Genomic DNA, 20,848 nt, shown 5'->3' on the forward strand with positions numbered 1-20,848 from the left:
TGTCTGGCGGTATACCTGTGTCAGCCCCGCCCCTTGGTGTGCACTGTCTGGCGGTATACCTGTGGCGGTTGTCGGCCCCTTGGTGTGCGCTGTCTGGCGGTATACCTGTGGCGGTTGTCGGCCCCTTGGTGTGCGCTGTCTGGCGGTATACATGTGGCAGCTGTCAGCTCCGCCCCTTGGTGTGCGCTGTCTGGCGGTATACCTGTGTCAGCCCCGCCCCTTGGTGTGCACTGTCTGGCGGTATACCTGTGGCGGTTGTCGGCCCCTTGGTGTGCGCTGTCTGGCGGTATACCTGTGGCAGCTGTCAGCTCCGCCCCTTGGTGTGCGCTGTCTGGCGGTATACCTGTGTCAGCCCCGCCCCTTGGTGTGCACTGTCTGGCGGTATACCTGTGGCAGCTGTCAGCTCCGCCCCTTGGTGTGCGCTGTCTGGCGGTATACCTGTGTCAGCCCCGCCCCTTGGTGTGCGCTGTCTGGCGGTATACCTGTGGCAGCTGTCAGCTCCGCCCCTTGGTGTGCGCTGACTGGCGGTATACCTGTCAGCCCCGCCCCTTGGTGTGCACTGTCTGGCGGTATACCTGTGGCAGCTGTCAGCTCCGCCCCTTGGTGTGTGCTGTCTGGCGGTATACCTGTGGCGATTGTCGGCCCCTTGGTGTGCACTGTCTGGCGGTATACCTGTGGCGGTTGTCGGCCCCTTGGTGTGCGCTGTCTGGCGGTATACCTGTGGCGGTTGTCGGCCCCTTGGTGTGCACTGTCTGGCGGTATACCTGTGGCGGTTGTCGGCCCCTTGGTGTGCACTGTCTGGCGGTATACCTGTGGCGGCTGTCAGCTCCGCCCCTTGGTGTGTGCTGTCTGGCGGTATACCTGTGGCGATTGTCGGCCCCTTGGTGTGCACTGTCTGGCGGTATACCTGTGGCGGTTGTCGGCCCCTTGGTGTGCGCTGTCTGGCGGTATACCTGTGGCGGTTGTCGGCCCCTTGGTGTGCACTGTCTGGCGGTATACCTGTGGCGGTTGTCGGCCCCTTGGTGTGCGCTGTCTGGCGGTATACCTGTGGCGGCTGTCGGCCCCTTGGTGTGCGCTGTCTGGCGGTATACCGGTGTCAGCCCCGCCCCTTGGTGTGCACTGTCTGGCGGTATACCTGTGGCGGTTGTCGGCCCCTTGGTGTGCGCTGTCTGGCGGTATACCTGTGGCATTCCCGCCCCTTGGTGTGCACTGTCTGGCGGTATACCTGTGGCGGTTGTCGGCCCCTTGGTGTGCGCTGTCTGGCGGTATACCTGTGGCGGTTGTCGGCCCCTTGGTGTGCGCTGTCTGGCGGTATACCTGTGGCGGTTGTCAGCCTCTTGGTATGCGCTGTCTGGCGGTATACCTGTGGCGGTTGTCAGCCTCTTGGTATGCGCTGTCTGGCGGTATACCTGTGGCGGTTGTCGGCCCCTTGGTGTGCGCTGTCTGGCGGTATACCTGTGGCAGCCCCGCCCCTTGGTGTGCACTGTCTGGCGGTATACCTGTGGCGGTTGTCGGCCCCTTGGTGTGCGCTGTCTGGCGGTATACCTGTGGCTGCTGTCAGCTCCGCCCCTTGGTGTGCGCTGTCTGGCGGTATACCTGTGGCAGCCCCGCCCCTTGGTGTGCACTGTCTGGCGGTATACCTGTGGCAGCCCCGCCCCTTGGTGTGCACTGTCTGGCGGTATACCTGTGTCAGCCCCGCCCCTTGGTGTGCACTGTCTGGCGGTATACCTGTGGCAGCCCGCCCCTTGGTGTGCACTGTCTGGCGGTATACCTGTGGCGGTTGTCGGCCCCTTGGTGTGCGCTGTCTGGCGGTATACCTGTGTCAGCCCCGCCCCTTGGTGTGCACTGTCTGGCGGTATACCTGTGGCGGTTGTCGGCCCCTTGGTGTGCGCTGTCTGGCGGTATACCTGTGTCAGCCCCGCCCCTTGGTGTGCACTGTCTGGCGGTATACCTGTGGCGGTTGTCGGCCCCTTGGTGTGCGCTGTCTGGCGGTATACCTGTGTCAGCCCCGCCCCTTGGTGTGCACTGTCTGGCGGTAACCCTTCTGTCCTCTGTGCTGCAGGTGGAGGCGCTGCTCCTGGAGATGCAGGATGTGGAGAGCGGCATTAAGATGCACACGCAGCGGCTGATGATCACCACCATCCCGCACGCCGTCACAGGTACCACCCATCATCTGTCCTGACCGCTGCTGGACTACAACTCCCAGCATGGAAGCATATGTATCGGTAATATTGGAGAATGAGATGCCAGCTCTGTAATGGGTTAATGACGCGGTGGCGGCTGTGCCCCCCGGACCTGTGCGGTGCTGCCTCGCAGCGTGTCTTCGTCACAGTGTGTCATTGGCTGCCGCAGGTGACCTTGTTGTGTTTGTCTGCAGGACACGACATCCTGGAGTGGATCATCCAGCGGCTGCAGATCACGGATGAAGGTGGGTGTCACGGAGGAGAGGTGGGGGTCTTGTCCCCAGCACTCTGCAGCCCCCATATCAGGAGACGCAGCGCCCACCACAGGATCCAACACTGCACTACACCTAAAGGAAACATGGCCAATATGGAAACACGTGCAAATATACTGATCTCAGCTCATCCTGAGCCTCCTGGTGCAAGAATAGAATGCCAGCAGCGCAGTCCATAGTGACACAAGCAGTAGGAGACAGTATTGCAGCAGGGAGGACGTCCTGCTACTGAGGCTCCTCATTGTGGGGTCCGGCGCCTCTAACCTCTGCACGTCTTCTCCACAGAGGGCAGCACCTCGGGAACCTGATGGTGAAGTGCGGACACGTCTACCCCCTGCAGGAGCCCAGCAACCTCATCCTGCGGCCGGACAGCAGCCTGTACAGGTTCCAGGTGCGGGGGAGCCGGATATCAGCACAACGGGGTGCAGGATACGGGGGGGGGGGAGGAGGATACAGGAGGGGAGGATACTGGAGGGGTGTGATATGGGGGGTGCAGATACGGGAGGGGAGGATACGGGAGCAGGAGCCCAGCAACCTCATCCTGCAGCCGGACAGCACCCTGTACAGGTTCCAGGTGCGGGGGAGCCGGATATCAGCACAACGGGGTGCAGGATACGGGGGGGGGGAGGAGGATACAGGAGGGGAGGATACTGGAGGGGTGTGATATGGGGGGTGCAGGATACGGGAGGGGAGGATACGGGAGCAGGAGCCCAGCAACCTCATCCTGCAGCCGGACAGCACCCTGTACAGGTTCCAGGTGCGGGGGAGCCGGATATCAGCACGACCTGGTGCAGGATACGGGAGGGGAAGGAGGATACGGGAGGGGAGGATACGGGAGCAGGAGCCAGCAACCTCATCCTGCGGCCGGACAGCAGCCTGTACAGGTTCCAGGTGCGGGGGAGCCGGCTATCAGCACAACGGGGTGCAGGATACGGGGGGGAAGGAAGATACGGGAGGGGAGGATACGGGAGCAGGAGCCCAGCAACCTCATCCTGCGGCCGGACAGCAGCCTGTACAGGTTCCAGGTGCGGGGGAGCCGGATATCAGCACGACCTGGTGCAGGATACGGGAGGGGAGGATACAGGAGGGAAGGAGGATACGGGAGAGGAGGATACGGGAGCAGGAGCCCAGCAACCTCATCCTGCGGCCGGACAGCAGCCTGTACAGGTTCCAGGTGCGGAGGAGCCGGATATCAGCACAACCTGGTGCAGGATACGGGAGGGGAAGGAGGATACGGGAGGGGAGGATACGGGAGGGGAGGGGTGTGATATGGGTGGTGCAGGATATGGGAGGGGAGGATACCGGGAGCAGGAGCCCAGCAACCTCATCCTGCGGCCCGGACAGCAGCCTGTACAGTTTCCAGGTGCGGGGGAGCCGGATATCAGCACGACCTGGTGCAGGATACGGGAGGGGAGGATACAGGAGGGAAGGAGGATACGGGAGAGGAGGATACGGGAGCAGGAGCCCAGCAACCTCATCCTGCGGCCGGACAGCAGCCTGTACAGGTTCCAGGTGCGGGGGAGCCGGATATCAGCACGACCTGGTGCAGGATACGGGAGGGGAGGATACAGGAGGGAAGGAGGATACGGGAGGGGAGGATACGGGAGCAGGAGCCCAGCAACCTCATCCTGCGGCCGGACAGCAGCCTGTACAGGTTCCAGGTGCGGAGGAGCCGGATATCAGCACAACCTGGTGCAGGATACGGGAGGGGAAGGAGGATACGGGAGGGGAGGATACGGGAGCAGGAGCCCAGCAACCTCATCCTGCGGCCAGACAGCAGCCTGTACAGGTTCCAGGTGCGGGGGAGCCGGATATCAGCACGACCTGGTGCAGGATACGGGGGGGAAGGAGGATATGGAGGTGTGTGATATGGGGGGGGGAGGATACTGGAGGTGTGTGATATGGGGGGGGGGATACGGGAGGTGTCTGATATGGGGGGAGGATACGGGAGGTGTGTGATATGGGGGGGGATACGGGAGGTGTGTGATATGGGGGGGATACGGGAGGTGTGTGATATGGGGGGGGGATACGGGAGGTGTGTGATATGGGGGGGGGATACGGGAGGTGTGTGATATGGGGGGGGAGGATACGGGAGGAGTGTGATATGGGGGGGTGGATACGGGAGATGTGTGATATGGGGGGGAGGATATGGGAGGTGTGTGATATGGGGGGGGAGGATACGGGAGTGTGTGATATGGGGGGAGGATACGGGAGGTGTGTGATATGGGGGGATACGGGAGGTGTGTGATATGGGGGGGAGGATACGGGAGGTGTGTGATATGGGGGGGAGGATACGGGAGGTGTGTGATATGGGGGGAGGATACGGGAGGTGTGTGATATGGGGGGGAGGATACGGGAGGTGTGTGATATGGGGGGAGGATACGGGAGGTGTGTGATATGGGGGGGGAGGATACGGGAGGTGTGTGATATGGGGGGGGATACGAGAGGTGTGTGATATGGTGGGGGGAGGATACGGGAGGTGTGTGATATGGGGGGGGAGGATACGGGAGGTGTGTGATATGGGGGGGGATATGGAGGTGTGTGATATGGGGGGGGAGGATACGGGAGGTGTGTGATATGGGGGAGGGGGATACGGGAGGGTTGCTGTGCTGGTGCAGTATTCTAGTTGATCTCTATTGATAGTTTTGAGGATGTTGGTAGTAATATGGGGCAGCAGAGGCCGGGTCTTCTCGTCCCCATCTCGCTGTGTGTAGAACGAGGGGGCGGTTCCTTCGCGCGGGGTGTGATATGGGGGGGGGGATACGGGAGGGGTGTGATATGGGGGGAGGATACGGAGGGGTGCAGGATACGGGAGGGTGTGATATGGGGGGGAGGATATCGGGGGAGGATACGGGAATACGGGAGGGGTGTGATATGGTGGGGAGGATACGGAAGGGTGCAGGATACGGTAGGGGTGTGATATGGGGGGAGGATGCTGGAGGGGTGCAGGATACGGGAGGGTGCTGTGCTGGTGCAGTATTCTTGGTGTATTCTGATTGATCTCTATTGATAGTTTTGAGGATGTTGTAGTAATATGGGGGCAGCAGAGGCCGGGTCTTCTCGCCCCCATCTCGCTGTGTGTAGAACGAGGGGGCGGTTCCCTCGGGCGGGGCGTACGACGCCCCCCTCGCATAGTGGCCCCTCGGGCGGGGCGTACGACGGCCCCCCTCGCATAGTGGCCCCTCGGGCGGGGCGTCCGACGGCCCCCCTCGCATAGTGGCCCCACGGGCGGGGCGTACGACGGCCCCCCTCGCATAGTGGCGCCTCGGGCGGGGCGTACGACGGCCCCCCTCGCATAGTGGCCCCTCGGGCGGGGCGTACGACGGCCCCCCTCGCATAGTGGCCCCTCGGGCGGGGCGTACGACGACCCCCCTCGCATAGTGGCCCCTCGGGCGGGGCGTACGACGGCCCCCCTCGCATAGTGGCCCCTCGGGTGGGGCGTACGACGACCCCCCTCGCATAGTGGCCCCTCGGGCGGGGCGTACGACGGCCCCCCTCGCATAGTGGCCCCTCGGGCGGGGCGTACGACGCCCCCCTCGGGCGGGGCGTACGACGGCCCCCCTCGCATAGTGGCCCCTCGGGCGGGGCGTACGACGGCCCCCCTCGCATAGTGGCCCCTCGGGCGGGGCGTACGACGGCCCCCTCGCATAGTGGCCCCTCGGGCGGGGCGTACGACGACCCCCCTCGCATAGTGGCCCCTTGGGCGGGGCGTACGACGGCCCCCCTCGCATAGTGGCCCCTCGGGCGGGGCGTACGACGGCCCCCCTCGCATAGTGGCCCCTCGGGCGGGGCGTACGACGGCCCCCCTCGCATAGTGGCCCCTCGGGCGGGGCGTACGACGCCCCCTCGGGCGGGGCGTACGACGGCCCCCCCTCGCATAGTGGCCCCTCGGGCGGGGCGTACGACGACCCCCCTCGCATAGTGGCCCCTTGGGCGGGGCGTACGACGGCCCCCCTCGCATAGTGGCCCCTCGGGCGGGGCGTACGACGGCCGCTGACCTTCTGAATCCTCCATGTCGGCCGCTCCAGGCTGAGGTAAAATGAAAGCTGCTCTCTGGTTACATAAGAGCTGAGCAACAAAGGAGATTTCCTGTCAGACTTTCTGTGCACGAGGGCCCCTGTACAGTGATCGGGGAGGGGTGAGGGCCCCTGTACAGTGATCGGGGTGAGGGCCCCTGTACAGTGATCGGGGGGGGGGGGTGAGGGCCCTGTACAGTGATCGGGGGGGGGGGTGAGGGCCCCTGTACAGTGATCGGGGGGGGGGGTGAGGGCCCCTGTACAGTGATCGGGGGAGGGGTGAGGGAGGGGTGAGGCCCCTGTACAGTGATCGGGGGGGGGGGGGTGAGGGCCCCTGTACAGTGATCGGGGGGGGTAGGGCCCCTGTACAGTGATCGGGGGGGGTGAGGGCCCCTGTACAGTGATCGGGGAGGGGTGAGGGCCCTGTACAGTGATCGGGGAGGGGTGAGGGCCCCTGTACAGTGATCGGGGGGGGGGGGGGGGTGAGGGCCCCTGTACAGTGATCGCGGGGGGGGTGAGGGCCCCTGTACAGTGATCGAGGGGGGGGGTGAGGGCCCCTGTACAGTGATCGGGGGGGGGGGTGAGGGCCCCTGTACAGTGATCGGGGGGGGGGCGCCTGTTCAGTGATCGGGGAGGGGTGAGGGCCCCTGTACAGTGATCGGGGGGGGGGGGCGCCTGTTCAGTGATCGGGGAGGGGGGGTGAGGGCCCCTGTACAGTGATCGGGGGGGGGGGGGTGAGGCCCCTGTACAGTGATCGGGGGGGGGGGTGAGGGCCCCTGTACAGTGATCGGGGGGGGGGGGGGGGTGAGGGCCCCTGTACAGTGATCGGGGGAGGGGTGAGGGCCCCTGTACAGTGATCGGGGGGGGGGGTGAGGGCCCCTGTACAGTGATCGGGGGGGGGTGAGGGCCCCTGTACAGTGATCGGGGAGGGGTGAGGGCCCCTGTACAGTGATCGGGGAGGGGTGAGGGCCCCTGTACAGTGATCGGGGAGGGGTGAGGCCCCTGTACAGTGATCGGGGGGGGGGGTGAGGGCTCCTGTACAGTGATCGGGGGGGGGGGTGAGGGCCTCTGTACAGTGATCGGGGGGGGGGGGGGGTGAGGGCCCCTGTACAGTGATCGGGGGGGGGTGAGGGCCCCTGTACAGTGATCGGGGGGGGGGGGTGAGGGCCCCTGTACAGTGATCGGGGGGGGGGGGGTGAGGGCCCTGTACAGTGATCGGGGGGGTGAGGGCCCCTGTACAGTGATCGGGGGAGGGTGGGTGAGGGCCCCTGTACAGTGATCGGGGGAGGGGGGTGAGGGCCCCTGTACAGTGATCAGGGGGTGGGGGTGAGGGTCCCTGTACAGTGATCGGGGAGGGGGGTGAGGGCCCCTGTACAGTGATCGGGGGAGGGGGGTGAGGGCCCCTGTACAGTGATCGGGGAGGGGTGAGGGCCCCTGTACAGTGATCGGGGGAGGGGGGTGAGGGCCCCTGTACAGTGATCGGGGGAGGGGGGTGAGGGCCCCTGTACAGTGATCGGGGGAGGGGGGTGAGGGCCCCTGTACAGTGATCGGGGGAGGGGGGTGAGGGCCCCTGTACAGTGATCGGGGGAGGGGGGTGAGGCCCCTGTACAGTGATCGGGGGAGGGGGGTGAGGGCCCCTGTACAGTGATCGGGGGAGGGGGGTGAGGGCCCCTGTACAGTGATCGGGGGAGGGGGGTGAGGGCCCCTGTACAGTGATCGGGGGGGGGGGTGAGGGCCCCTGTACAGTGATCGGGGAGGGTGAGGGCCCCTGTACGGTTCTCGGGGGGGCTGCCCTGTAGATGGGGGGTGGGGGGGGTGAGGGCCCCTGTAGATGGGGGGGTGGTGAGGGCCCCTGTACGGTTCTCGGGGGCTGCCCTGTAGATGGGGGGGTGGTGAGGGCCCCTGTACGGTTTTCGGGGGCTGCCCTGTAGATGGGGGGGGTGGTGAGGGCCCCTGTACGGTTTTCGGGGGCTGCCCTGTAGATGGGGGGGTGGTGAGGGCCCCTGTACGGTTCTCGGGGGGGGGGGGGGCTGCCCTGTAGATGGGGGGGGGGGGTGAGGGCCCCTGTACGGTTCTCGGGGGGCTGCCCTGTAGGTGGGGGGGGGTGGTGAGGGCCCCTGTACGGTTCTCGGGGGGGGGGGCTGCCCTGTAGATGGGGGGGGGGGGGGGTGGTGAGGGCCCCTGTACGGTGCTCGGGGGCTGCCCTGTAGATGGGGGGGGTGGTGAGGGCCCCTGTACGGTTCCCGGGGGCTGCCCTGTAGATGGGGGGGTGGTGAGGGCCCCTGTACGGTTCTCGGGGGGGCTGCCCTGTAGATGGGGGGGTGGTGAGGGCCCCTGTACGGTTCTCGGGGGGGGGGGGGGTGAGGGCCCCTGTACAGTGATCGGGGGGGGTGAGGGCCCCTGTACAGTGATCGGGGGAGGGGGGTGAGGGCCCCTGTACAGTGATCGGGGGAGGGGGGTGAGGGCCCCTGTACAGTGATCGGGGGGTGGGGGTGAGGGTCCCTGTACAGTGATCGGGGAGGGGGGTGAGGGCCCCTGTACAGTGATCGGGGGAGGGGGGTGAGGGCCCCTGTACAGTGATCGGGGAGGGGTGAGGGCCCCTGTACAGTGATCGGGGGAGGGGGGTGAGGGCCCCTGTACAGTGATCGGGGGAGGGGGGTGAGGGCCCCTGTACAGTGATCGGGGGAGGGGGGTGAGGGCCCCTGTACAGTGATCGGGGGAGGGGGGTGAGGGCCCCTGTACAGTGATCGGGGGAGGGGGGTGAGGGCCCCTGTACAGTGATCGGGGGAGGGGGGTGAGGGCCCCTGTACAGTGATCGGGGGAGGGGGGTGAGGGCCCCTGTACAGTGATCGGGGGAGGGGGGTGAGGGCCCCTGTACAGTGATCGGGGGAGGGGGGTGAGGGCCCCTGTACAGTGATCGGGGGGGGGGTGAGGGCCCCTGTACAGTGATCGGGGAGGGGTGAGGGCCCCTGTACGGTTCTCGGGGGGGCTGCCCTGTAGATGGGGGGTGGGGGGGGTGAGGGCCCCTGTAGATGGGGGGGTGGTGAGGGCCCCTGTACGGTTCTCGGGGGCTGCCCTGTAGATGGGGGGGTGGTGAGGGCCCCTGTACGGTTTTCGGGGGCTGCCCTGTAGATGGGGGGGGTGGTGAGGGCCCCTGTACGGTTTTCGGGGGCTGCCCTGTAGATGGGGGGGTGGTGAGGGCCCCTGTACGGTTCTCGGGGGGGGGGGGGGCTGCCCTGTAGATGGGGGGGGGGGGTGAGGGCCCCTGTACGGTTCTCGGGGGGGCTGCCCTGTAGGTGGGGGGGGGTGGTGAGGGCCCCTGTACGGTTCTCGGGGGGGGGGCTGCCCTGTAGATGGGGGGGGGGGGGTGGTGAGGGCCCCTGTACGGTGCTCGGGGGCTGCCCTGTAGATGGGGGGGGTGGTGAGGGCCCCTGTACGGTTCCCGGGGGCTGCCCTGTAGATGGGGGGGTGGTGAGGGCCCCTGTACGGTTCTCGGGGGGGCTGCCCTGTAGATGGGGGGGTGGTGAGGGCCCCTGTACGGTTCTCGGGGGGGGGGGGGTGGGGGTGAGGGCCCCTGTACGGTTCTCGGGGGGCTGCCCTGTAGATGGGGGGGGTGGTGAGGGCCCCTGTACGGTTCTCGGGGGGGCTGCCCTGTAGATGGGGGGGGTGGTGAGGGCCCCTGTACGGTTCTCGGGGGGGCTGCCCTGTAGATGGGGGGGGTGGTGAGGGCCCCTGTACGGTTCTCGGGGGGGCTGCCCTGTAGATGGGGGGGGGGTGGTGAGGGCCCCTGTACGGTTCTCGGGGGGGCTGCCCTGTAGATGGGGGGGGGGGTGGTGAGGGCCCCTGTACGGTTCTCGGGGGGGCTGCCCTGTAGATGGGTGGGGGGGGGGTGAGGGCCCCTGTACGGTTCTCGGGGGGGCCACCCTGTAGATGGGGGGAGGGGGGGTGGTGAGGGCCCCTGTACGGTACTCGGGGGGCTGCCCTGTAGATGGGGGGGTGGTGAGGGCCTCTGTACGGTTCTCGGGGGGCTGCCCTGTAGATGGGGGGGGGGGGGGGGGGGTGAGGGCCCCTGTACGGTTCTCGGGGGCTGCCCTGTAGATGGGGGGAGGGGGTGAGGGCCCCTGTACGGTTCTCGGGGGCTGCCCTGTAGATGTGGGGGTGGTGAGGGCCCCTGTACGGTTCTCGGCGGGGGTGGGGCTGCCCTGTAGGTGGTGGGGGTGGTGAGGGCCCCTGTACGATTCTCGGGGGGGCTGCCCTGTAGATGGGGGGGTGGTGAGGACCCCTGTACGGTTCTCGGGGGCTGCCCTGTAGATGTGGGGGTGGTGAGGGCCCCTGTACGGTTCTCGGCGGGGGTGGGGCTGCCCTGTAGGTGGTGGGGGGGTGAGGGCCCCTGTACGGTTCCCGGGGGCTGCCCTGTAGATGGGGGGGGTGGTGAGGGCCCCTGTACGGTTCTCGGGGGCTGCCCTGTAGATGGGGGGGGTGGTGAGGACCCCTGTATGGTTCTCGGGGGGGCTGCCCTGTAGATGGGGGGGTGGTGAGGACCCCTGTACGGTTCTCGGGGGGGGCTGCCCTGTAGATGGGGGGGGGGGTGGGGGTGAGGGCCCCTGTACGGTTCTCGGGGGGCTGCCCTGTAGATGGGGTGGTGAGGGCCCCTGTACGGTTCTCGGGGGGCTGCCCTGTAGATGGGGGGGTGGTGAGGGCCCCTGTACGGTTCTCGGGGGGGCTGCCCTGTAGATGGGGGGGGTGGTGAGGGCCCCTGTACGGTTCTCGGGGGGGCTGCCCTGTAGATGGGGGGGTGGTGAGGGCCCCTGTACGGTTCTCGGGGGGGCTGCCCTGTAGATGGGGGGAGGGGGTGAGGGCCCCTGTACGGTTCTCGGGGGGGCCGCCCTGTAGATGGGGGGAGGGGGGGGGTGGTGAGGGCCCCTGTACGGTTCTCGGGGGGCTGCCCTGTAGATGGGGGGTGGTGAGGGCCTCTGTACGGTTCTCGGGGGGCTGCCCTGTAGATGGGGAGGGGGGGGGTGAGGGCCCCTGTACGGTTCTCGGGGGCTGCCCTGTAGATGGGGGGGGTGAGGGCCCCTGTACGGTTCTCGGGGGCTGCCCTGTAGATGGGGGGGTGGTGAGGGCCCCTGTACGGTTCTCGGGGGGGGGGGGGGCTGCCCTGTAGATGGGGGGGTGGTGAGGACCCCTGTACGGTTCTCGGGGGGGCTGCCCTGTAGATGGGGTGGTGAGGGCCCCTGTACGGTTCTCGGGGGGCTGCCCTGTAGATGGGGGGGGGGTGGTGAGGGCCCCTGTACGGTTCTCGGGGGGGCTGCCCTGTAGATGGGGGGGGTGGTGAGGGCCCCTGTATGGTTCTCGGGGGGGCTGCCCTGTAGATGGGGGGGTGGTGAGGGCCCCTGTACGGTTCTCGGGGGGGCTGCCCTGTAGATGGGGGGGGGGGGGGTGAGGGCCCCTGTACGGTTCTCGGGGGGGCCGCCCTGTAGATGGGGGGAGGGGGGGTGGTGAGGGCCCCTGTACGGTTCTCGAGGGGCTGCCCTGTAGATGGGGGGTGGTGAGGGCCTCTGTACGGTTCTCGGGGGGCTGCCCTGTAGATGGGGAGGGGGGGGGTGAGGGCCCCTGTACGGTTCTCGGGGGCTGCCCTGTAGATGGGGGGGGTGAGGGCCCCTGTACGGTTCTCGGGGGCTGCCCTGTAGATGGGGGGGTGGTGAGGGCCCCTGTACGGTTCTCGGGGGGGGGGGGGGCTGCCCTGTGGTTGGGGGGGTGGTGAGGGCCTCTGTACGGTTCTCGGGGGCTGCCCTGTAGATGGGGGGGGGGGTGGTGAGGGCCCCTGTACGGTTCTCGGGGGGGCTGCCCTGTGGTTGGGGGGGTGGTTAGGGCCTCTGTACGGTTCTCGGGGGCTGCCCTGTAGATGGGGGGGGGGGGGGGGGTGGTGAGGGCCCCTGTACGGTTCTCGGGGGCTGCCCTGTAGATGGGGTGGTGAGGGCCCCTGTACGGTTCTCGGGGGGCTGCCCTGTAGATGGGGGGGGGGGGTGAGGGCCCCTGTACGGTTCTCGGGGGGGCTGCCCTGTAGATGGGGTGGTGAGGGCCCCTGTACGGTTCTCGGGGGGCTGCCCTGTAGATGGGGGGGGGTGGTGAGGGCCCCTGTACGGTTCTCGGGGGGGCTGCCCTGTAGATGGGGGGGGTGGTGAGGGCCCCTGTATGGTTCTCGGGGGGGCTGCCCTGTAGATGGGGGGGTGGTGAGGGCCCCTGTACGGTTCTCGGGGGGGCTGCCCTGTAGATGGGGGGGGGGGGGGGGTGAGGGCCCCTGTACGGTTCTCGGGGGGGCCGCCCTGTAGATGGGGGGAGGGGGGGTGGTGAGGGCCCCTGTACGGTTCTCGAGGGGCTGCCCTGTAGATGGGGGGTGGTGAGGGCCTCTGTACGGTTCTCGGGGGGCTGCCCTGTAGATGGGGAGGGGGGGGGTGAGGGCCCCTGTACGGTTCTCGGGGGCTGCCCTGTAGATGGGGGGGGTGAGGGCCCCTGTACGGTTCTCGGGGCCTGCCCTGTAGATGGGGGGGTGGTGAGGGCCCCTGTACGGTTCTCGGGGGGGGGCGGGGGGGCTGCCCTGTGGTTGGGGGGGTGGTGAGGGCCTCTGTACGGTTCTCGGGGGCTGCCCTGTAGATGGGGGGGGTGGTGAGGGCCCCTGTACGGTTCTCGGGGGGGCTGCCCTGTGGTTGGGGGGGTGGTTAGGGCCTCTGTACGGTTCTCGGGGGCTGCCCTGTAGATGGGGGGGGGGGGGGGGGGTGGTGAGGGCCCCTGTACGGTTCTCGGGGGCAGCCCTGTGGTTGGGGGGGGTGGTGAGGGCCCCTGTACGGTTCTCGGGGGGCTGCCCTGTGGTTGGGGGGGTGGTGAGGGCCTCTGTACGGTTCTCGGGGGCTGCCCTGTGGTTGGGGGGGTGGTGAGGGCCCCTGTACGATTCTCGGGGGCTGCCCTGTGGTTGGGGGGTGGTGAGGGCCCCGGTACGGTTCTCGGGGGCTGCCCTGTGGTTGGGGGGGTGGTGAGGGCCCCTGTACGGTTCTCGGGGTTCAGACGTCACCTTTTCCTGTTCTCTCCTCAGACTCCGTATTTTTGGCCGACGCAGCAGTGGCCGGCGGAGGACACCGACTATGGTGCGTATGTCCGGCGTTATGTAAATGATGGGGAGGAGTCAGATACCGCGCCGAATATTAATAATAATGTATTTATCGGTTTTTAGCCATTTATCTGGCGAAGAAAAATATCCGGAAGAAGGGAATCCTGGAGGAGTATGAGAAGGTGAGCGCCAGCACCGGCCCACCCGGACCCCCTGTGGATAGTACCCTGCCGGCCCACCCGGACCCCCTGTGGATAGTACCCTGCCGCCACACCCGGACCCCCTGTAGATAGTACCCTGTCGCCACACCCGGACCCCCTGTGGATACCCCGCCACCATGTCTGCACGTGACCTGCCACATCCGGACCCCCTGTGGATAACCCACCGCCATGTCTGCACGTGACCTGCCACATCCGGACCCCCTGTGGATACCCCACCGCCATGTCTTCACGTGACCTGCCACATCCGGACCCCCTGTGGATACCCCACCGCCATGTCTGCACGCGACCTGCCACATCCGGACCCCCTGTGGATACCCCGCCGCCACACCCGTACCCCTTGTGGATACCCCGCCACCATGTCTGCACGTGACCTGCCACATCCGGACCCTCTGTGGATACCCTGCCGCCACACCCGGATCCCCTGTGGATACCCCACCGCCATGTCTGCTCGCGACCTGCCACATCCGGACCCCCTGTGGATAGTACCCTGCCGCCCCACCCGGACCCCCTGTGGATAGTACCCTGCCGCCACACCTGGACCCCCTGTGGATACCCCACCGCCATGTCTGCACGCGACCTGCCACATCCGGACCCCCTGTGGATAGTACCCTGCCGCCCCACCCGGACCCCCTGTGGATAGTACCCTGCCGCCCCACCCGGACCCCCTGTGGATAGTACCCTACCACGCCACCCGGACCCCCTGTGGATAGTACCCTGCCGCCACACCCGGACCCCCTGTGGATACCCCACCGCCATGTCTGCACGCGACCTGCCACATCCAGACCCCCTGTGGATACCCCGCCGCCACATCCGGACCCCCTGTAGATACCCCACTACCATGTCTGCATATGACCCACCGCCACATCTGGGCCCCCTGTGGATACCCTGCTGCCACACCCGGACCCCCTGTGGATACCCCGCCGCCATGTCTGCACGTGACCCGCCGCCACATCTGGGCCCCCGGTGGATACCCTGCCGCCATGTCTGCACATGACCCGTCGCCACATCTGGGCCCCCTGTAGATACCCCGCCGCCATGTCTGCACGTGACCCGCCACATCTGGACCCCCTGTGGATACCCCGCCGCCATGTCTGCACGCAACCCACCGCCACATCTGGGCCACCGGTGGATACCCCGCCGCCATGTCTGCACGTGACCCGCCGCCACATCCAGATCCCCTGTGGATACTCTGCCGCCATGTCTGCACGCAACCCACCGCCACATCCAGATCCCCTGTGGATACCCCGCCGCCATGTCTGCACGCAACCCACCGCCACATCCAGATCCCCTGTGGATACCCCACCGCCATGTCTGCACGCAACCCACCGCCACATCCAGATCCCCTGTGGATACCCCGCCGCCATGTCTGCATTCAACCCACCGCCACATCCAGATCCCCTGTGGATACCCCGCCGCCATGTCTGCACGCAACCCACCGCCACATCCAGATCCCCTGTGGATACCCCGCCGCCATGTCTGCACGTGACCCGCTGCCACATCCGGACCCCCTGTGGATAGTACCCTGCCACCTCCTCCGGACACCTTGTGGATACCCCGCCGCCATGTCTGCACGTGACCCGCCGCCACACCCGGACCCCCTGTGGATACCCTGCCGCCACACCCGGACCCCCTGTGGATACCCCGCCGCCACACCCGGCCCCCCTGTGGATACCCCGCGCTCTCGTCATTACTAGCTGCTGATAGTATTTTTTTCGGTCCCAGGAGAATTACAGCGCGCTGAACAAGAAGATCAACCACAAGTGGGACTTTATCATCATGCAGGCGAAGGAGCAGTACAAGTGAGTGCCCCGCCGATCATTACTATTCCCCCACCCCCGCCGATCATTACTATTCCCCCACCCCCGCCGATCATTAATATACCCCCACCCCCGCCGATCATTACCACCCCCCGCCGATCATTACCACCCCCCGCCGATCATTACCCCCTTTGCCATTGATCCCCCTCCACCGCCAATCCACAGACCTCACACCCTCTGCTCATCCTGAGCCGCCTGCTTCATGTCTACACTTTCTTGCTTGTTATCTTAGGGCAGGAAAGGAGCGGAAGAAGTCAGATCGTGTGGTCCTGGATTGTCAGGAGAAGGCGTATTGGCTGGTGCATCGCCCCCCGGTGAGTCTCATCGTAATTGGGTCCTCAGTGTATTGTATCCTACATGGTCTGGACAATGCTGTTCTGTGGTGTCGGCTCCCTGTATGTGCGGGTCTGGCGCGCTGTGTGTGTGTGGGGGGGTCTGGCGCGCTCTGTGTGTGTGTGGGGGGGGGGGTCTGGCGCGCTCTGTGTGTGTGTGGGGGGGGTCTGGCGCTCTCTGTGTGTGTGGGGGGTCTGGCGCTCTCTGTGTGTGTGGGGGGGTCTGGCGCGCTCTGTGTGTGTGTGTGTGTGGGGGGGGGGTCTGGCGCGCTCTGTGTGTGTGTGGGGGGGTCTGGCTCGCTCTCTGTGTGTGGGGGGGGGGGTCTGGCTCGCTCTGTGTGTGTGGGGGGGGGGTCTGGCTCGCTCTCTGTGTGTGGGGGGGTCTGGCGCGCTCTCTGTGTGTGTGTGGGGGGGTCTGGCGCTCTCTCTGTGTGGGGGGGGGGTCTGGCGCGCTCTGTGTGTGGGGGGGTCTGGCGCGCTGTGTGTGTGTGTGTGGGGTCTGGCGCGCTGTGTGTGTGTGGGGGGGTCTGGCGCGCACTGTGTGTGTGTGTGGGGGGGTCTGGCGCGCTCTGTGTGTGTGGGGGGGTCTGGCGCGCTGTGTGTGTGTGGGGGGGTCTGGCGCGCACTGTGTGTGTGTGTGGGGGGGTCTGGCGCGCTCTGTGTGTGTGGGGGGGTCTGGCGCACTCTGTGTGGGGGGGTCTGGCGCGCTCTGTGTGTGTGTGGGGGGGGGGTCTGGCGCGCTCTCTGTGTGTGTATGTGGGGGGGGGTCTGGCGCGCTCTCTGTGTGTGGGGGGGGGGGTCTGGCGCGCTCTCTGTGAGTGTGTGGGGGGGGTCTGGCGAGCTCTGTGTGTGTGTTGGGGGGTCTGGCGCGCTCTGTGTGTGTGTGGGGGGGGGTCTGGCGCGCTCTGTGTGTGTGGGGGGGTCTGGCGCGCTCTGTGTGTGTGTGTGGGGGGGGGGTCTGGCGCGCTCTGTGTGTGTGTGGGGGGGGTCTGGCTCGCTCTCTGTGTGTGTGGGGGGGGTCTGGCGCGCTCTCTGTGTGGGGGGGGTCTGGCGCGCTCTCTGTGTGAGTGTGTGTGGGGGGGTCTGGCGCGCTCTGTGTGTGTGTGGGGGGTCTGGCGCGCTCTGTGTGTGTGTGTGTGTGGGGGGGTCTGGCGCGCTCTGTGTGTGTGTGTGTGGGGGGTCTGGCTCGCTCTCTGTGTGTGGGGGGGGGTCTGGCGCGCTCTCTGTGTGTGGGGGGGGGTCTGGCGCGCTCTGTGTGTGTGTGGGGGGGTCTGGCGCGCTCTGTGTGTGTGTGTGGGGGGGGTCTGGCTCGCTCTGTGTGTGTGGGGGGGGGTCTGGCGCGCTCTGTGTGTGTGTGGGGGGGTCTGGCGCGCTCTGTGTGTGTGTGGGGGGGGGTCTGGCGCGCTCTGTGTGTGTGTGGGGGGTCTGGCGCGCACTGTGTGTGTGTGGGGGGGTCTGGCGCGCTCTCTGTGTGTGTGGGGGGGTCTGGCGCGCTCTCTGTGTGTGTGGGGGGGGGTCTGGCGCGCGCTCTGTGTGTGTGTGTGGGGGGTCTGGCGCGCGCTCTGTGTGTGTGTGGGGGGTCTGGCGCGCTCTGTGTGTGTGTGGGGGGGGTCTGGCGCACTCTGTGTGGGGGGGGTCTGGCGCGCTCTGTGTGTGTGTGTGGGGGGGTCTGGCGCGCTCTCTGTGTGTGGGGGGGGTCTGGCGCGCTCTCTGTGTGTGTGTGTGGGGGGGGGTCTGGCGCGCTCTGTGTGTGGGGGGGGTCTGGCGCGCTCTCTGTGTGTGTGTGTGTGGGGGGGTCTGGCGCGCTCTGTGTGTGGGGGGGTCTGGCGCGCTCTCTGTGTGTGTGTGGGGGGGTCTGGCGCGCTCTCTGTGTGTGTGTGTGGGGGGGTCTGGCGCGCTCTGTGTGTGGGGGGGTCTGGCGCGCTCTGTGTGTGGGGGGGTCTGGCGCGCTCTCTGTGTGTGTGTGGGGGGGTCTGGCGCGCTCTCTATGTGTGGGGGGGTCTGGCGCGCTCTCTGTGTGTGTGTGTGGGGGGGTCTGGCGCGCTCTGTGTGTGGGGGGGTCTGGCGCGCTCTCTGTGTGTGTGTGGGGGGGTCTGGCGCGCTCTCTGTGTGTGTGTGGGGGGGTCTGGCGCGCTCTCTGTGTGTGTGTGGGGGGGTCTGGCGCGCTCTGTGTGTGTGTGGGGGGTCTGGCGCGCTGTGTGTGTGGGGGGGTCTGGTGCGCTCTCTGTGTGGGGGGGGTCTGGCGCTCTCTGTGTGTGTGGGGGATCTGGTGCGCTGTGTGTGTGGGGGGGGTCTGGCGCGCTCTCTGTGTGTGTGTGGGGGGTCTGGCGCGCTGTGTGTGTGTGGGGGGGTCTGGCGCGCTCTGTGTGTGTGTGGGGGGGGGTCTGGCGCGCTCTGTGTGTGTGTGTGGGGGGGTCTGGCGCGCTCTGTGTGTGTGTGTGTGGGGGGTCTGGCGCGCTCTGTGTGTGTGTGGGGGGGGTCTGGCTCGCTCTCTGTGTGTGGGGGGTCTGGCTCGCTCTCTGTGTGTGGGGGGGGGTCTGGCTCGCTCTCTGTGTGTGGGGGGGGGTCTGGCGCGCTCTCTGTGTGTGGGGGGGGGTCTGGCGCGCTCTGTGTGTGGGGGGGGGGTCTGGCGCGCTCTGTGTGTGTGGGGGGGTCTGGCGCGCTCTGTGTGTGTGGGGGGGGTCTGGCGCGCTCTGTGTGTGTGGGGGGGGTCTGGCGCGCTCTGTGTGTGTGTGTGGGGGGGGGTCTGGCGCGCTCTGTGTGTGTGGGGGTCTGGCGCGCTCTCTGTGTGTGTGTGTGGGGGGGGGTCTGGCGCGCACTGTGTGTGTGGGGGGGGTCTGGCGCGCTCTCTGTGTGTGTGTGGGGGGGTCTGGCGCGCTCTCTGTGTGTGTGGGGGGTCTGGCGCGCTCTGTGTGTGTGTGTGTGGGGGGTCTGGCGCACTCTGTGTGGGGGGGGTCTGGCGCGCTGTGTGTGTGTGGGGGGGGTCTGGCGCGCTCTGTGTGTGTGTGTGGGGGGGGGTCTGGCGCGCTCTGTGTGTGTGTGGGGGGGGTCTGGCTCGCTCTCTGTGTGTGGGGGGGGGGTCTGACTCGCTCTCTGTGTGTGGGGGGGGGTCTGGCGCGCTCTGTGTGTGTGTGTGGGGGGGGGGTCTGGCGCTCTCTGTGTGTGTGTGGGGGGGGGGTCTGGCGCGCGCTCTGTGTGTGTGTGGGGGGTCTGGCTCGCTCTCTGTGTGTGGGGGGGGGTCTGGCGCGCTCTGTGTGTGTGTGTGGGGGGGTCTGGCGCGCTCTCTGTGTGTGTGGGGGGTCTGGTGCGCTCTCTGTGTGTGTGGGGGGGGTCTGGTGCGCTCTCTGTGTGTGTGTGTGGGGGGACGAGGTCTGGCGCGCTGTGTGTGTGTGGGGGGGTCTGGCGCGCTCTGTGTGTGTGGGGGAGGTCTGGCGCGCTCTCTTTGTGTGTGTGGGGGGTCTGGTGCGCTCTGTGTGTGTGTGTGTGGGGGGTCTGGCGCGCGGTGTGTGGGGGGGGTCTGGCACGCTCTCTGTGTGTGAGTGTGTGGGGGTCTGGCGCGCTCTCTGTGTGTGTGTGTGTGTGTGGGGGGGGGTCTGGCGCGCTCTGTGTGTGTGAGTGTGTGGGGGTCTGGCGCGCTCTCTGTGTGTGTGGGGGGGTTCTGGCGCGCTCTGTGTGTGTGTGGGGGGGGTCTGGCGTGCTCTCTGTGTGTGGGGGGGGGTCTGGCGCGCTCTGTGTGTGTGGGGGGGTCTGGTGCGCTCTCTGTGTGTGTGTGGGGGGGGTCTGGCGCGCTCTGTGTGTGTGGGGGGTTCTGGCGCGCTCTGTGTGTGTGGGGGGGGTCTGGCGCGCTCTCTGTGTGTGTGTGGGGGGGGGTCTGGTGCGCTCTCTGTGTGTGGGGGGAGGGTCTGGCGCGCTCTCTGTGTGTGTGTGGGGGGTCTGGCGCGCTCTGTGTGTGTGAGTGTGTGGGGGTCTGGCGCGCTCTCTGTGTGTGGGGGGGGGTCTGGCGCGCTCTGTGTGTGTGGGGGGTTCTGGCGCGCTCTGTGTGTGTGGGGGGGGTCTGGCGCGCTCTCTGTGTGTGTGGGGGGGGTCTGGTGCGCTCTCTGTGTGGGGGGGGTCTGGCGCGCTCTGTGTGTGTGGGGGAGGTCTGGCGCGCTCTCTGTGTGTGGGGGGGGGGTCTGGTGCGCTCTGTGTGTGTGTGTGGGGGGGTCTGGCGCGCGGTGTGTGTGGGGGGTCTGGCACGCTCTCGGTGTGTGTGGGGGGGTCTGGCGCGCTCTCTGTGTGTGTGGGGGGGTCTGGCGTGCTCTCTGTGTGTGTGGGGGTCTGGCGCGCTCTCTGTGTGGGGGGTCTGGCGCTCTCTGTGTGTGTGGGGGGTTCTGGCGCGCTCTGTGTGTGTGGGGGGTCTGACGCGCTCTCTGTGTGTGTGTGTGGGGGGTCTGGCGCGCTCTCTGTGTGTGGGGGGGGGTCTGGCGCGCTCTCTGTGTGTGTGTGGGGGGGGTCTGGCGCGCTCTCTGTGTGTGTGTGGGGGGGTCTGGCGCGCTCTGTGTGTGGGGGGGGGGTCTGGCGCGCTCTGTGTGTGTGGGGGGGTCTGGTGCGCTCTCTGTGTGTGTGTGGGGGGGTCTGGCGCGCTCTCTGTGTGTGTGGGGGGGGGTCTGGCGCGCTGTGTGTGTGGGGGGGGGGTCTGGCGCGCTCTCTGTGTGTGTGTGGGGGAGGTCTGGCGCGCTCTGTGTGTGTGTGGGGGGTCTGGCGCGCGGTGTGTGTGGGGGGTCTGGCACGCTCTCTGTGTGTGTGGGGGGGTCTGGCGCTCTCTGTGTGTGTGTGGGGGGGTCTGGCGCGCTCTGTGTGAGTGTGTGGGGGTCTGGCGCGCTCTCTGTGTGTGTGTGGGGGGTCTGGCGCGCTCTGTGTGTG

At 67.6% G+C, this 20,848-nt stretch overlaps 1 protein-coding gene across 1 annotated transcript in view; it reads left to right on the plus strand.

Moving 5' to 3' along the window:
• The window catches only part of RGS9 (regulator of G protein signaling 9), an 89,563-nt gene that overhangs the window by 11,947 nt on the left and 56,768 nt on the right, over window positions 1-20,848 (plus strand). The window contains exons 2-8 of the mRNA XM_073660352.1: window positions 2,063-2,159; window positions 2,378-2,428; window positions 2,743-2,846; window positions 13,562-13,613; window positions 13,700-13,758; window positions 15,520-15,596; window positions 15,847-15,928. Of these exons, the coding sequence (XP_073516453.1) occupies window positions 2,063-2,159; window positions 2,378-2,428; window positions 2,743-2,846; window positions 13,562-13,613; window positions 13,700-13,758; window positions 15,520-15,596; window positions 15,847-15,928 (522 nt within the window). The remainder of the gene's footprint in view (window positions 1-2,062; window positions 2,160-2,377; window positions 2,429-2,742; window positions 2,847-13,561; window positions 13,614-13,699; window positions 13,759-15,519; window positions 15,597-15,846; window positions 15,929-20,848) is intronic.

The sequence above is a fragment of the Phyllobates terribilis genome, unplaced genomic scaffold (genome assembly GCF_046119375.1).
Source record: "Phyllobates terribilis strain yellow unplaced genomic scaffold, ASM4611937v1 Scaffold_25__1_contigs__length_18738178, whole genome shotgun sequence".
In the NCBI taxonomy this organism is placed as follows: domain Eukaryota; kingdom Metazoa; phylum Chordata; class Amphibia; order Anura; family Dendrobatidae; genus Phyllobates; species Phyllobates terribilis.